A 17,493-nucleotide genomic window follows, 5' to 3' on the forward strand; every position below is an offset into this window, starting at 1 on the left:
TATATATAGAAGTAATCAGACACTTCCTGTTACATTACAGAAGGCGTCCCTCATATATATAGAAGTCCTCACTCACTTCCTGTTACGTTACAGAAGGCGTCACTCATATATATAGAAGTCCTCACTCACTTCCTGTAACATTATAGAAGGCTTCACTCATATATATAGAAGTCATCACCCACTTCCTGTTACATTACAGAAGGCGTCACTCATATATATAGAAGTCCTCACCCACTTCCTGTTACATCACAGAAGGTGTCACTCATATATATAGAAGTCCTCACCCACTTCCTGTTACATCACAGAAGGTGTCACTCATATATATAGAAGTCCTCACCCACTTCCTGTTACATTACAGAAGGCGTCACTCATATATATAGAAGTCCTCACTCACGTCCTGTAACATTATAGAAGGCTTCACTCATATATATACAAGTCATCACCCACTTCCTGTTACATTACAGAAGGCGTCACTTATATATATAGAAGTCCTCACTCACTTCCTGTAACATTATAGAAGGCTTCACTCATATATATACAAGTCATCACCCACTTCCTGTTACATTACAGAAGGCTTCACTCATATATATAGAAGTCATCACCCACTTCCTGTTACATTACAGACGGCGTCACTCATATATATAGAAGTCCTCATCCACTTCCTGTTACATTACAGAAGGCGTCACTCATATATATAGAAGTCATCACCCACTTCCTGTAACATTACAGAAGGCGTCACTCATATATACAGAAGTCATCACCCCCTTCCTGTTACATTACAGAAGGCGTCACTCATATGTATAGAAGTCATCAGACACTTCCTGTTACATTACAGAAGGCGTCTCTCATATATATAGAAGTCATCAGACACTTCCTGTTACATTACAGAAGGCGTCACTCATATATATAGAAGTCCTCACTCACTTCCTGTAACATTATAGAAGGCTTCACTCATAAATATAGAAGTCATCACCCACTTCCTGTTACATTACAGAAGGTGTCACTCATATATATAGAAGTCCTCACCCACTTCCTGTTACATCACAGAACGTGTCACTCATATATATAGAAGTCTTCACCTACTTCCTGTAACATTACAGAAGGCGTCACTCATATATACAGAAGTCATCACCCCCTTCCTGTTACATTACAGAAGGCGTCACTCATATATATAGAAGTCCTCACCCACTTCCTGTTACATCACAGAAGGTGTCACTCATATATATAGAAGTCTTCACCCACTTCCTGTTACATTACAGAAGGTGTCACTCATATCTATAGAAGTCCTCACCCACTTCCTGTTACATTACAGAAGGCGTCACTCATATATATAGAAGTCATCACCCCCTTCCTGTTACATTACAGAAGGCGTCACTCATATATATAGAAGTCCTCACTCACGTCCTGTAACATTATAGAAGGCTTCACTCATATATATACAAGTCATCACCCACTTCCTGTTACATTACAGAAGGCTTCACTCATATATATAGAAGTCATCACCCACTTCCTGTAACATTACAGAAGGCGGCACTCATATATACAGAAGTCATCACCCACTTCCTGTAACATCACAGAAGGCGTCACTCATATATACAGAAGTCATCACCCCCTTCCTGTTACATTACAGAAGGCGTCACTCATATATATAGAAGTCCTCATCCACTTCCTGTTACATTACAGAAGGCGTCACTCATATATACAGTAGTCATCATCCACTTCCTGTTACATTACAGAAGGCGTCACTCATATATATAGAAGTCCTCACTCACTTCCTGTAACATTATAGAAGGCTTCACTCATAAATATAGAAGTCATCACCCACTTCCTGTTACATTATAGAAGGCGTCACTCATATATATAGAAGTCATCACCCCCTTCCTGTTACATTACAGAAGGCGTCACTCATATATATAGAAGTCCTCACCCACTTCCTGTTACATCACAGAAGGTGTCACTCATATATATAGAAGTCTTCACCCACTTCCTGTTACATTACAGAAGGCGTCACTCATATATACAGTAGTCATCATCCACTTCCTGTTACATTACAGAAGGCGTCACTCATATGTATAGAAGTCATCAGACACTTCCTGTTACATTACAGAAGGCGTCACTCATATATATAGAAGTCCTCATCCACTTCCTGTTGCATTACAGAAGGCGTCACTCATAATTCATTTTGGCACCATATTGAGATTGATAAGGTGCCTCATGGTGGGTCGGCCGTGGGGACAATTCTGAAATATAGACAAAATATGATACATTTCGATAAATTTTGGTGGTTTATCTTCAGTCAATGTTTCTAGGGCTTATTGCTGGAATTCTGATAGTCAAAAATCATATTTTTTATCAAATGCGTAATTTCAGACTAAATAGTTACAATGAACCAGACCTACCTATACAATACACGTCTATTGTATCACTAAACAATTACCTCAGAACCTGTCTGTACAATGATGAATGAACAAAATACTTTGATATGTTTATTATTGATGTAAAATCAGGAAATCACAGAACTCAGGTTCAAATTCAGACTCCAGTCCCTACTTAAGTTTCCACGACCAGTCCCTACCTAAGTTTCCATGACCAGTCCCTACTTAAGTTTCCACGACCAGTCCCTACCTAAGTTTCCATGACCAGTCCCTACTTAAGTTTCCACGACCAGTCCCTACCTAAGTTTCCACGACAAGTCCCTACTTAAGTTTCAACGCCCAGTCCCTACTTAAGTTTCCACGTCCAGTCCCTTCTTAAGTTTGAAAGTAAATTAAGTCCCTACTTAAGTTTCCACGCCCAGCCCCTACTGAAGTTTCCACGCCCAGTCCCTACCTAAGTTTCCACGACAAGTCCCTACTTAAGCTTCCACGCCCAGTCCCTACTTAAGTTTCCACCCCCAGTCCCTACCTAAGTTTCCACGCCCAGTCCCTACCCCTACTTAAGTTTCCACGACCAGTCCCTACCTAAGTTTCCACGCCCAGTCCCTACCTAAGATTACACGCCCAGTCCCTACTTAAGTTTCCACGACCAGTCCCTACCTAAGTTTCCACGCCCAGTCCCTACTTAAGTTTCCACCCCCAGTCCCTACCTAAGTTTCCACGCCCAGTCCCTACCCCTACTTAAGTTTCCACGACCAGTCCCTACTTAAGTTTCCACGTCCAGTCCCTACCTAAGTTTCCACGACCAGTCCCTACCTAAGTTTCCACGCCCAGTCCCTACCCCTACTTAAGTTTCCACGACCAGTCCCTACCTAAGTTTCCACGACCAGTCCCTACTTAAGTTTCCACACCCAGTCCCTACCTAAGTTTCCACGACCAGTCCCTACTTAAGTTTCCACACCCAGTCCCTACCTAAGTTTCCACGACCAGTCCCTACTTTAGTTTCCACGCCCAGCCCCTACTGAAGTTTCCACGCCCAGTCCCTGCCTAAGTTTCCACGCCCAGTCCCTACTTAAGTTTCCACCCCCAGTCCCTACCTAAGTTTCCACGACCAGTCCCTACCTAAGTTTCCACGACAAGTCCCTACTTAAGCTTCCACGCCCAGTCCCTACTTAAGTTTCCACGTCCAGTCCCTACCTAAGTTTCCACGACCAGTCCCTACCTAAGTTTCCACGACCAGTCCCTACCTAAGTTTCCACGCCCAGTCCCTACCCCTACTTAAGTTTCCACGACCAGTCCCTACCTAAGTTTCCACGACCAGTCCCTACTTAAGTTTCCACGTCCAGTCCCTTCTTAAGTTTGAAAGTAAATTAAGTCCCTACTTAAGTTTCCACGCCCAGCCCCTACTGAAGTTTCCAGAACCAGTCCCTACTTAAGTTTCCACGACCAGTCCCTACCTAAGTTTCCACGCCCAGTCCCTACCTAAGATTACACGCCCAGTCCCTACTTAAGTTTCCACGACAAGTCCCTACTTAAGTTTCCACGCCCAGTCCCTACTTAAGTTTCCACACCCAGTCCCTACCTAAGTTTCCACGACCAGTCCCTACCTAAGTTTCCACGACAAGTCCCTACTTAAGTTTCAACGCCCAGTCCCTACTTAAGTTTCCACGTCCAGTCCCTACCTAAGTTTCCACGACCAGTCCCTACTTAAGTTTCCACGTCCAGTCCCTACCTAAGTTTCCACGACCAGTCCCTACTTTAGTTTCCACGCCCAGCCCCTACTGAAGTTTCCACGCCCAGTCCCTGCCTAAGTTTCCACGCCCAGTCCCTACTTAAGTTTCCACCCCCAGTCCCTACCTAAGTTTCCACGCCCAGTCCCTACTTAAGTTTCCACGACCAGTCCCTACTTAAGTTTCCACGTCCAGTCCCTTCTTAAGTTTGAAAGTAAATTACAAATTCAAGATTGCCCATTGATATTAGTCAATATAACTATCAAAGCTGCCAACATTCGAGATTAGAAAAGTATAATCAAGACTTGGGCGTTACTGAGAGAATTTTACAGGTTTGAGCCTGTTTTTAACAAACTCATCTCTAGGAATCCAACAACAGACGATTTCTTGTTTCTATATTAGTTTTCAAATGCATCGTGATGTCATTTTCACCATAGCACAATCTTAACGGCATGGAAAATGATTACATTACTGATAGATCACAGCAAAACTAACAAATAAAATGGAAAAATTCCAAATATTTGTAAACGGACTATATATAGTTTTGGCCCCCAAATCCATCGAAATTAAAAATCTTTCAATAGAACTTTCAAATGACTGTTTCTTTAATTTTGAATACTTCCCCAGTACTATCATGCAAACATTTATTTGTGTTTTCAATTATGGCTGCCATGGTAACCAGTTAATATTTGCATAAATTAATGAAATTTGAATATTCAGTCAATTTTGCAGGTTTTCACCTTGTTTTTCTCTTAGCTACCATAGAGCTGAATTATTCAACTTTTTCTATTTTATGCAAATTTGATCTTGTTACCATGGCAACAACAATTAGAAATACAAATAAATATTTTCATGATAGTATTTGGGAAGTATTTAAAAATAAAGAAACAGTCGTTTGAAAGTTCATTTAAAGGTTTGGAATTTTGATGCATTTGGGGGCCAAAACACGCCCAAACCATACATAGTCCTTTAGCTAGGCAATTTGTACAGCCAGGTGTAATTCAGATCTTGAAATCGTAACAATTACACCTAAATCGTGAGAGTTAGCAGATCTGAAATGATGCATTCGTGACTTACCCATGGTTGTTCTATCTCCCCCATATGTGTGACTAGCTGTTGACATAAAAAAAACACAATCATTTAGACAGACAATACATCAGTGTTCCAGTTACACTGCAAATACACATTTATTTTGGTAAATTACAAATCCAAACGAAAAACATTACAAATACTTAAGCAGCTTTATACAGGCTTGTCAAGTCCCCCACTCATTACATCCTGTATCTCTGACCATATCAGCTTTATACAGGCTTGTCAGGTCCTCCACTCATTACATCCTGTATCTCTGACCATATCAGCTTTATACAGGCTTGTCAGGTCCTCCACTCATTACATCCTGTATCTCTGACCATGTACAGCTTTATACAGGCTTTTCAAGTCCACCCCTCATTAAATCCTGTATCTCTGACCATGTCAGCTTTATACAGGCTTGTCAGGGCCACCACTCATTAAATCCTGTATCTCTGACCATGTCAGCTTTATACAGGCTTGTCAGGTCCCCCACTCATTTCATCCTGTATCTCTTACCATGTCAGCTTTATACAGGCTTGTCAGGTCCCCCACTCATTACATCCTGTATTTCTGACCATGTCAGCTTTATACAGGCTTGTCAGGTCCACCACCCATTACATCCTGTATCTCTTACCATGTCAGCTTTATACAGGCTTGTCAGGTCCACCACTCATTACCTCCTGTATCTCTGACCATGTCCAGCTTTATACAGGCTTGTCAAGTCCACCACTCATTACATCCCGTATCTCTGACCATGTCAGCTTTATACAGGCTTGTCAGGTCCACCACTCATTACCTCCTGTATCTCTGACCATGTCCAGCTTTATACAGGCTTGTCAAGTCCACCACTCATTACATCCCGTATCTCTGACCATGTCAGCTTTATACAGGCTTGTCAAGTCCACCACTCATTACATCCCGTATCTCTGACCATGTCAGCTTTATACAGGCTTGTCAAGTCCACCACTCAGTGATGTTTGTATTGAGAGACAGGGCAGATATAGTTAGTAATGTATTTTTTTACCTTTTTCATTTCTGCTTTGTTGAGTGCCGTGCCAATCATAACAGACTTCCTACAAGATCGTGAGGCAAACATCTGCCTCACTCGAGATGGTCGACACATGACACCCTAAAATAGAGGAACAACAGATGTAACTGGTTGTTTAGGTACAAAGACTAAGTAACATTTCACCACCAGCTTCCCTCCATTGACAGCAAACATTTCGGGGTTCGGTACTGGTCATTACCAAATTTCTGGGATATTTGAGGGATTTTTTCTTCGAACAATCTCTTGTAAATCTTTTAAATTGAAATATTAGTAGTTTTTTTCGGGTAAAATGATATCAGAGAACAGCAAGAAAAAAAGCAAAGGAAAAAAACCCTGAAACATTTGTGAAAGAAAGTAACAGATTTTTAAAGGCATTTTCTTTAATGTATACTCACAGGAGAATCTGACAGCATGAAAATCATCTCTTCAACATCTGCAAAAGAAAAAGACCTTGATTTATAATTGCAAAAGGAGGGTAAACACTAACAAGAGGCCCAGAGGGCCTGTATTGCTCACCTGGAAATGTTAGCAAAATTGAAGATGAAATAGCCAGATGTTGCTGTATATGTATTTCATGGTTAGTCAGGGGTTATATTTATATGCAATTGGACAAACTCCTGTCATTCCTACAGGAAAAGGAGGATTTTGAAGGATTTGCTATGTTTCCACTATTGGGCCCAGCCCTTCTGCCCCGATGGAGGTCAGACCCACTGCTGATACAAAATAAGTTCCCCTTCACCCAAGGATGCTCCACACCAAATATGGACCAAATCCTTTCATTCCTACAGAAGAAGAAGGATTTTAAAGAATAATTTGCTATGTTTCCCCTATTGGGCCCCGCTCCTCAGCCCCCAGGGGGGCCAGACACTACGCTATACACAATTGGTTCCACTTCACCTCAGAATGCTTCAGACCAAATATTGACCAAACACTTTCATTCCTACAGAATAAGAAGGATTTTAAAGAATTTGCTATGTTTCCCCTATTGGGCCCCACCCCTCAGGCCTCTAGGGGGCCAGACCCACGATTTATACAAAATTGGTTCCCATAACCCAAGGATGCTTCAGACTAAATATGGAACAAATCCTTTCATTCCTACAGAAGAAGAAGAAGGATTTTAAAGAATCTGCTATATTTCCCATATTGGGCCCCGCCCTTCAGCCCCTAGGGGGGCCAGACCCACCATTTATACAAAATTTGTTCCCCTTCCCCCAAGGATGCTTCGGACCAAATTTGGTCAAAATTTGCTTAGTCGTTCATGACTAGTAGCGATTTCATGGAAAAGTTGACGGACGGATGGACGGACAGACGACAGACGATGCGCCATGCCATAAGCTCACCGGGCTCCTTTGGGCCAGGTGAGCTAATAAAGGAGAAAGATTTTCCATTTTCCGCTATTTCCCCTATTGGGCCTCACACGCACCTTTTTATACAAATTGAACGATTTGAGTTTTTTCCCCTAAGCATGCTTCAGACCACATTTGTTTTAAATCCCTTCATTTGTACGGAAGGGAAAATATTTTTCTCTATTTCCCTATTGGGCTCTGCTCCTCGGCCCCTCTTTGTCCAAAGATGCTCTAGAACAAATTTGGTCAAAATCCTTTCATTTATTGAGGAGGAGAAGATTTTTTTTAAAGATTTACCTATTTTCCCCCTATTCAGCCCCGCCCCTCTGCCCCCTGGGGGACCATACCCTCTGTTCAATGATGCTCCAGACCAAATTTGATTAAAATCCTCTGAGCCGTTAAGGACTAGTATTGTTTAAAAAGAAAAAGTTGACGGACGCCGGATGACGGACGACGGATGCTGCGCCATGGCATAAGCTCACCTGGCCCGAAGGGCTGACAAGAGTTAATTGTTTTGATTTGGAAAATCTACTTGTCAAGGTAATGAGAAAAGTGTCTCAAGAACAGGACACCAAAAGTAGACTTGTCAGATTCTACACACTAGTGTATTGTAGGGGAATGGAGCGTAGCATTTATTTGAATCAGAATTTATAGCTCAAAGAATGAACTTATCAAATTTGTCTATCTACAACCATACGATCACTTCACCTTCTTTCCCAAAGTTCCAGTTTTTGCTGACAGGTGTAGACACAAGCTTCACTCGCTGTGTTGGTGGGGCTGAAACAGACAATGGAGAATTAGAATAGAACTTAATATGACTTCCTATTGTGTAAAAGAGAAGAAGCAAGTTTCAAGGGGAAGGGGGATATGTGATGTTTGGGCGTGAAATGATCTATTTTAGTGATGGTAAAAATGATAATATATGAACAAGAAATAGTGATAATGACCGAGGTGTACCTACCGTCACAGAAGTCTATACCTGTTTTATTTTATGTTTTAACAAGAGGCCCAATGGGCCTGCATCGTCACCTGGTATTACTCTCACACTTGACCCCTGTGACCTTGAAAGTTGAACAAGGTCGTTACAATGAAACAAGAGGCCCAAGAGGGCCTGTATCGCTCACCTGAATATTTAAGCAGTCATAGCAAAATATTCTCATTAAATATTATATTGCACTAAAAATATTTCCCTCACAAACTTTGTTGGCTCCATCTGTTGAAACTACCAGCAAAATATTATTATAAGATTCTATGCTTTTTGATTCTTCTTCAGAAGTTGCTTGACATATTTTTCCCTGTGATCTTGTAAGTAGGTCAATGTCATTTTCCTTCTCAAATTGGTTAGCTCTATTCCAAAAAGCTACCAGCCAAATCTTATGAATCCATTCCTTTTAGTTCTCAAGAACAAATCCATTAAAATGTTGTTGACCTCTGTGACCTCTAAAGTAGGTTGAGGTCATTTTCATTTGCAAACTTTGGTGAGCTCTATCCCGGGAAGTCACCAGCCAAATATTATAATTTTATGCCTTTTAATTCTTCAGAAGAAGCTGTTTGAACTGTTTGACATATTTGAACGCTGTGACCTTGAAAGTAGGTCAAGGTCATTTTCATTCGCAAACTTTGTTTGGCTCTTTCCCAGGAAGCCACCTGCCAAATATTAAGATTTTATAACTACCAGTTCTTCAGAAGAAGTCGTTTAAAGTGTTTGACATATCTGCCTCATGTGACCTTAAAAGAAGGTCAAGGTCATTTTCATTCTCAAACTTTGTTCGGCTCTTTCCTAGGAAGCTACAAGCCAAATATAGAGATTATATACCTTTCAGTTCTTCAGAAGAAGTCGTTTGAAGTGTCTGACACATTTGACTCCTGTGACCTTGAAAGAAGGTCAAGGTCATTTTCATTCTCAAACTTTGTCGGGCTCTATCCAAGGAAGCCATCAATCAAAAATAAAGATTCTATACCTTTCAGTTCTTCAGAAGAAGTCATTTGAAGCTTTTGACATATATGACCCCTGTGACCTTGAAAGTAGGTCAAACTAGTTTTCATTCTCAAACTTTGTTGGGCTCTATCCCAGGAAGCCACCAGCCAAATATAAAGATTATATACCTTTCAGTTCTTCAGAAGAAGTCGTTTGAAGTGTTTGACACATTTGACCCCTGTGACCTTGAAAGAAGGTCAAGGTAATTTTCATTCTCAAACTTTGTTGGGCTCCATCCAAGGAAGCCATCAGCCAAATATGAAGATTCTATACCTTTTAATTCTTCAGAAGAAGTCGTTTGAAGTTTTTGACATATTTGACCCCTGTGACCTTGAAAACAGGTCAAGGTCATTTTCGTTCTCAAACTTTGTAGGGCTCTTACCAACGAAGCTTTCAGCCAAATATCATGACTCTAGGCCTGTCCGTTCTTCAGAAGAAGTTGTTTAAAAGAAAAGTTGACGGACAAGGACGGACGGACGGACGGACGGACGGACGGACGACGGACGCCGCGCCACGGCATAAGCTCACTTGGCACTTCGTGCCAGGTGAGCTAAAAACTTTACAGCCCCTTAATTTTAGGATGCAACTTGCCAAATATCAATACCCTTGACCTTTTCTTTATTGAGATTAGTTCATTTAAAGGTTTATACATATTTGACCAAATGTGACCTTGAAAGCGGGTCAAGATCATTCAAATGAACAAGCTTGATAGCCCTTCATCCAAGCATGCTACTGGACAAATATCAACATCCTGGGAGTCATGGTTATTCAGAAGAAGTCGTTTGAAGATTTTAAACAAATTTGACCCCTGTGGCCTTGAATATAAGTCAAGGTCATTCATCTAAACAAAGGTGGTAGCCCTTTATCCAATCATGTTACAGGCCAAATATCATTCTCCTGTGCCTTTTGATTATTCATAAGAAGTCATTTCAAGGTTTCAATATATTTGACCCCTATGACCTTGAATAAAGGTCTAGGTCATTCATTTGAACAAACATAGTAGCCCTTCAGCCAAGCATGTTTCTAGCCAAATATCATCACCCTAGGCCTTCTGGTTATTCAGAAGAAGGTTTTTTTTAAAGATTTTAAACATATTTGAACATCATCCTTGGTCTTTTGGTCATTCAGAAGAAGTTGTTTTAAGATTGTAAACATATTTGACCCATGGAACCTTGAAACTGGGCAAAGTTCATTTATTTGAACAAACTTGGTAATCCTCATCCAAGCATGCTTCAGGCCATATATCATCTTCCTTGGCGTTTTGGTTATTCAGAAGAAGTCATTTAAATTGTTTAACATATTTGATCCCTATGACCTTGAATATAGGTCAAGGTCATTCATTTGAACAAACTTGGTAGCCCTTTATCAAAGCATACTTCTGGCCAAATATCATTATTTGGGCCTCCTGGTTATTAAGAAGTCGTTTTAAGATTGTAAACATATTTGACCCATGGGACCTTGAAAATGGGCAAAGGTCATTCATTTGACGAACTTGGTAGCCCTTCATCCAAGCATGCCTCTGGCCATATATCATCTTCCTGGGCATTTTGGTTATTCAGAAGTCGTTTTTATGTTTTACACATATATGACCTCCTGTGACCTTGAATGTACATCAAGGTCATTCAATTGAACAAACTTGGTAGCCCTTCATCCAAGCATGTCCCTGGCAAAATATCATCACCAGGAGCCGTCTGGTTATTCAGAAGAAGATGTTGAAAGATTTTAACATATTTGACCCCTGTGACCTTGAAAATGGGCAAAGGTCATTCATTTGAACAAACTTGGCAGCCCTATATCCCAGCATACTATTGGCCAAATATCATCACCCTGGGCATTTTGGTTATTCAGAAGAAGTTGTTTAAAGTAAAAAGTTGACGCTGGACAGACGGATGGCCGGACGCCGGACGCCGCACCATGGCATAAGCTCATGTCCTTTGGACCAGGTGAGTTAACAACAGAATCAGTAACAGCAGGTTTTTAATTACATGGTTTGGAAACCAGGTTTTCTGCTGTCAATTTCATTGCAGGTTCACAATCGTAAAGCTCAGCTTAGCAGGAAAATCATACTTAACAACAAAATATGATTTTGGTGTAAAAACAAAAACAAAAAATTTAACACTTTAACACAAATGTTTGCTTATTGATTTCTTGACCCTTTCCCCTTCATTAGTTTCACCTTGATCAGCCAGGAAAATAAACATACCTTGTTCATCTATCAGAAAATCAAATCCATTCTGATGGAAAATTTCAAGGTTGTCCATCAGGATTGTTTCATTGCTTGCTGTCAGTTCTAGGTTCTTGGGTCTAAAATAAAAAAGACATTTAATTGTAAACATAGGTATTGCCTGTGATGTAGAGAAACAGGAGAGTAGATTACAGGACCTACTGTATAAGGTGTTGACTGTGATGTAGAGAAACAGGAGAGTAGATTACAGGACCTACTGTATAAGGTGTTGACTGTGATGTAGAGAAAAAGGAGAGGAGATTACAGGACCTACTATATAAGGTGTTGACTGTGATGTAGAGAAAAAGGAGAGTAGATTAAAGGACCTACTGTATAAGGTGTTGACTGTGATGTAGAGAAACAGGAGAGTAGATTACAGGACCTACTGTATAAGGTGTTGACTGTGATGTAGAGAAACAGGAGAGTAGATTACAGGACCTACTGTATAAGGTGTTGACTGTGATGTAGAGAAACAGGAGAGTAGATTACAGGACCTACTGTATAAGGTGTTGACTGTGATGTAGAGAAACAGGAGAGTAGATTACAGGACCTACTGTATAAGGTGTTGACTGTGATGTAGAGAAACAGGAGAGTAGATTACAGGACCTACTGTATAAGGTGTTGACTGTGATGTAGAGAAACAGGAGAGTAGATTACAGGACCTACTGTATAAGGTGTTGACTGTGATGTAGAGTAACAGGAGAGTAGATTACAGGACCTACTGTATAAGGTGTTGACTGTGATGTAGAGTAACAGGAGAGTAGATTACAGGACCTACTGTATAAGGTGTTGACTGTGATGTAGAGTAACAGGAGAGTAGATTACAGGACCTACTGTATAAGGTGTTGACTGTGATGTAGAGTAACAGGAGAGTAGATTACAGGACCTACTGTATAAGGTGTTGACTGTGATGTAGAGTAACAGGAGAGTAGATTACAGGACCTACTGTATAAGGTGTTGACTGTGATGTAGAGTAACAGGAGAGTAGATTACAGGACCTACTGTATAAGGTGTTGACTGTGATGTAGAGTAACAGGAGAGTAGATTACAGGACCTACTGTATAAGGTGTTGACTGTGATGTAGAGTAACAGGAGAGTAGATTACAGGACCTACTGTATAAGGTGTTGACTGTGATGTAGAGTAACAGGAGAGTAGATTACAGGACCTACTGTATAAGGTGTTGACTGTGATGTAGAGTAACAGGAGAGTAGATTACAGGACCTACTGTATAAGGTGTTGACTGTGATGTAGAGTAACAGGAGAGTAGATTACAGGACCTACTGTATAAGGTGTTGACTGTGATGTAGAGTAACAGGAGAGTAGATTACAGGACCTACTGTATAAGGTGTTGACTGTGATGTAGAGTAACAGGAGAGTAGATTACAGGACCTACTGTATAAGGTGTTGACTGTGATGTAGAGTAACAGGAGAGTAGATTACAGGACCTACTGTATAAGGTGTTGACTGTGATGTAGAGTAACAGGAGAGTAGATTACAGGACCTACTGTATAAGGTGTTGACTGTGATGTAGAGTAACAGGAGAGTAGATTACAGGACCTACTGTATAAGGTGTTGACTGTGATGTAGAGTAACAGGAGAGTAGATTACAGGACCTACTGTATAAGGTGTTGACTGTGATGTAGAGTAACAGGAGAGTAGATTACAGGACCTACTGTATAAGGTGTTGACTGTGATGTAGAGTAACAGGAGAGTAGATTACAGGACCTACTGTATAAGGTGTTGACTGTGATGTAGAGTAACAGGAGAGTAGATTACAGGACCTACTGTATAAGGTGTTGACTGTGATGTAGAGTAACAGGAGAGTAGATTACAGGACCTACTGTATAAGGTGTTGACTGTGATGTAGAGTAACAGGAGAGTAGATTACAGGACCTACTGTATAAGGTGTTGACTGTGATGTAGAGTAACAGGAGAGTAGATTACAGGACCTACTGTATAAGGTGTTGACTGTGATGTAGAGTAACAGGAGAGTAGATTACAGGACCTACTGTATAAGGTGTTGACTGTGATGTAGAGTAACAGGAGAGTAGATTACAGGACCTACTGTATAAGGTGTTGACTGTGATGTAGAGTAACAGGAGAGTAGATTACAGGACCTACTGTATAAGGTGTTGACTGTGATGTAGAGTAACAGGAGAGTAGATTACAGGACCTACTGTATAAGGTGTTGACTGTGATGTAGAGTAACAGGAGAGTAGATTACAGGACCTACTGTATAAGGTGTTGACTGTGATGTAGAGTAACAGGAGAGTAGATTACAGGACCTACTGTATAAGGTGTTGACTGTGATGTAGAGTAACAGGAGAGTAGATTACAGGACCTACTGTATAAGGCGTTGACTCTGAAGCACTGTGTGTTTCTGGAGCTGTTCAAAGTTGTATTTCTCATCCGTTGCATGTTGATCGATTATGAACAGATCTTCTCTATTTTTGACAACGATGAACCCAAGATTGAACTGTGAAAAAATCAGTGAAATCAATATTGTTCTATTCATTATATTCAACAACAAAAATATGAAAAAAGTCAGATGGTTGGAAATAGGCTTTCTTGATAAGAAATGAGAGTGAGTATGTTTTCAAATCATACATATACCCCCACACACAACTTTGATGGAAATGGAAACGAAAACACACAATGTTAAACTTGAGAAACCGAGTTAAACACAAGTTGATTTGAAGTCTTTAAAGTATACCTAGATACTACAGGTCACAGTAACCAGAAATCTTGATGTAGTATTCTCCTGGAAGATTTTAACTATATTACACCACATATTATATCTTGTATCATTAACTTCCTACAATTCTAGTGTCACTGGTTAATATGGCACTTGGTGCAGTGACAGTGACTTTGAAGTGCGCTGACTAAACACTAGATCTACCCTGGTAAAATCTCTGATATTCCAATTAGACTGCTAATCTCTATGTACATATAGATAACTGGCTGATTGGTACGGCCTACCTTACATTTTATCTACCTAAACTTATTATATTACATCTTCAATTTACATGCAGTATATATTTGAAATGTATGTCTTTCTATATGGAAAGGGCTTTTATAGGCAACACTTGTGCCCAATCCTTTTGTTAAGCCTTTCACCACTGTAGACCATAATGGACTCATCCAGATCAATGCATGGTAGAGTCTACTAAAGTTACATAGGGGTGAAACTTTAATTGCAACAATAAAATAATTTTGAGATGAAATGTAGTATTCTTTACAATGTATCCAGAACGAAGTGTGATGAATTTTCTAATAATAAGTTAGAGAAATGGAAAATACATGTCACAGTGATCTATGTCGGATATATCGCTCTAGTATTCTATTCCTTAAGATTGATCCAAATATGGAGTTTCAGGAATGCTGGATTTCTAGTGTTTCAGTAATGAAGGCAGTTAAGAGCAGAGTTTAATCAAATTCAGTGAAACTTAAAATATAGGTCACAAATACCTATGCTCTAGGACGTCCTCAATATGTATGCAAATATGAAATTTGTTAAATGTTGGAATCTAGAACAAAAGTAATGGAGATAAAAGTCTATTTGGTCTGTGTGTTTTACGTCCCATTAACAGCTATGACAGTTAAAAGTCTATTTGGTCTGTGTGTTTCATGTCCTATTAACAGCTACGACAGTTAAAAGTCTATATGGTCTGTGTGTTTTATGTCCTATTAACAACTACGACAGTTAAAAGTCTATTTGGTCTGTGTGTTTTACGTCCCATTAACAGCTATGACAGTTAAAAGTCTATTTGGTCTGTGTGTTTTATGTCCTATTAACAGCTATGACAGCTAAAAGTCTATTTGGTCTGTGTGTTTTATGTCCTATTAACAGCTACGACAGTTAAAAGTCTATTTGGTCTGTTTGTTTAACGTCCCATTAACAGCTATGACAGTTCAAAGTCTATATGGTCTGTGTGTTTTATGTCCTATTAACAGCTATGACAGTTAAAAGTCTAATTGGTCTGTGTGTTTTATGTCCTATTAACAGCTATGACAGTTAAAAGTCTATTTGGTCTGTGTGTTTTACATCCCATTAACAGCTATGACAGTTAAAAGTCTATTTGGTCTGTGTGTTTTATGTCCTATTAACAGCTACGACATTAAAAGTCTATTTGGTCTGTGTGTTTTACATCCTATTAACAGCTACGACATTAAAAGTCTAACCAAGATGTCAGAATGGATCTTACCAATATACTGTTGCCAGATGTGGGTCTATAAAAACACTTCACTTACCTGCCCCAGGATCTCCATCTTTTCAAACATTTCCTGTCTGTAAAAAATAAAATGGGGATGAATGTTATACACAAATATTCCTAACATAAGTAAAACTACATTGTATAGATAACTTAAAAGCAAACATAACTAAATCTTCAGGCTTCTTATAGATAAGCTACATCTCTCGTACAACAAGCCATTCGGATTGATATGTCTCGTCTATGCCCTGCTTTGACTATCAATGCACATATCAGGGAAACTAACTTAAATGCAAAAACTTAATGTTGATGGAGATGCTGACAAAGTCAATGGACCATGAAAGGTAGGCCGCATCCAGCATTTGATGCATGGGTTGAGATGTACTACCTAAGATGCATCTATGGTCTAAGTTTGGTTGGTGTGGCACTTTTCGGAAAAGCAACTACACTATTTTACCTGTCTAAGTCATTAAAGTGACTCTCTTTAAACTGTTGAATCCCATTTCTTTACAAACATAAAACCCATTGTAATTTTGAAGTAGGTGATCTCCATTAGACTATCACAGAACTGTTTAAATCCCATTTCTTTACAAACATAAAACCCATTGTAATTATGTAGTAGGTGATCTCCCTTAGACTATCACAGAACTGTTTAAATCCCATTTCTTTACAAACATAAAACCCATTGTAATTATGAAGTAGGTTATCTCCCTTAGACTATCACAGAACTGTTTAAATCCCATTTCTTTAACAAACATAAAACCCATTGTAATTATGAAGTAGGTTATCTCCCTTAGACTATCACAGAACTGTATAACTGCACTAATACTAATAGTCCTTAAAAGATCACTTTCATGATATTGAAGTACTAATCAGCATAATCAGGTTGCTTTTTTTATTCCCCTGTCCATCTAACATATGTATATATAGGATGTAGATAGAGTCGACTGGTCACAGTCACATTGCTATCTGGGAGAATTCAGTCCTGACGACGGGTAACATTTGTTCTCACTGTTTGCAGTACCCCCCATCCATGTCCCGTATTTTATCTAACCTACAATCTTATTTGAAGTATCGTCTCCCACTAGTTAGTTATATAAATCAAGTATTACATATGTACAGCTATTTTATCTAACCTACAATCTTATTTGAAGTATCGTCTCCCACTAGTTAGTTATATAAATCAAGAATTACATATGTACAACTATTTTCACACTTTATATGACTTCCCAGTCAACCTGGTACAGGTCGTGAGGAGGTCTACAAACCATACCCTTACCACCAGTCAACCTGGTACAGGTCGTGAGGTCTACAAACCATACCCTTACCACCAGTCAACCTGGAACAGGTCGTGAGGAGGTCTACAAACCATACCCTTACCACCAGTCAACCTGGTACAGGTCGTGAGGAGGTCTACAAACCATACCCTTACCACCAGTCAACCTGGTACAGGTCGTGAGGAGGTCTACAAACCATACCCTTACCACCAGTCAACCTGGTACAGGTCGT

At 39.8% G+C, this 17,493-nt stretch overlaps 1 protein-coding gene across 6 annotated transcripts in view; it reads right to left on the bottom strand.

Annotated features, from left to right (window-relative positions):
• Positions 1–1,451: 1,451 nt before the first annotated feature.
• Positions 1,452–17,493, bottom strand: part of LOC110447079 (mismatch repair endonuclease PMS2-like) — a 93,819-nt gene continuing 77,777 nt past the window's right edge. For 3 of the 6 annotated variants that reach the window (XM_021492519.1, XM_021492518.1, XM_021492517.1), the window contains exons 18-25: positions 16,025–16,061; positions 14,119–14,249; positions 11,752–11,852; positions 8,279–8,347; positions 6,620–6,657; positions 6,201–6,305; positions 5,183–5,218; positions 1,452–2,240 (exon numbers count right to left, since the gene is read on the bottom strand). In XM_021492519.1, the coding sequence (XP_021348194.1) occupies positions 2,178–2,240; positions 5,183–5,218; positions 6,201–6,305; positions 6,620–6,657; positions 8,279–8,347; positions 11,752–11,852; positions 14,119–14,249; positions 16,025–16,061 (580 nt within the window). In that variant the 3' untranslated portion in view covers positions 1,452–2,177. The remainder of the gene's footprint in view (positions 2,241–5,182; positions 5,219–6,200; positions 6,306–6,619; positions 6,658–8,278; positions 8,348–11,751; positions 11,853–14,118; positions 14,250–16,024; positions 16,062–17,493) is intronic. The other 3 variants (XM_021492520.1, XM_021492522.1, XM_021492521.1) reach the window with 1 other exon arrangement.

This window comes from Mizuhopecten yessoensis, unplaced genomic scaffold (assembly GCF_002113885.1).
Source record: "Mizuhopecten yessoensis strain PY_sf001 unplaced genomic scaffold, ASM211388v2 scaffold3151, whole genome shotgun sequence".
Classification (NCBI taxonomy): Eukaryota; Metazoa; Mollusca; class Bivalvia; order Pectinida; family Pectinidae; genus Mizuhopecten; species Mizuhopecten yessoensis.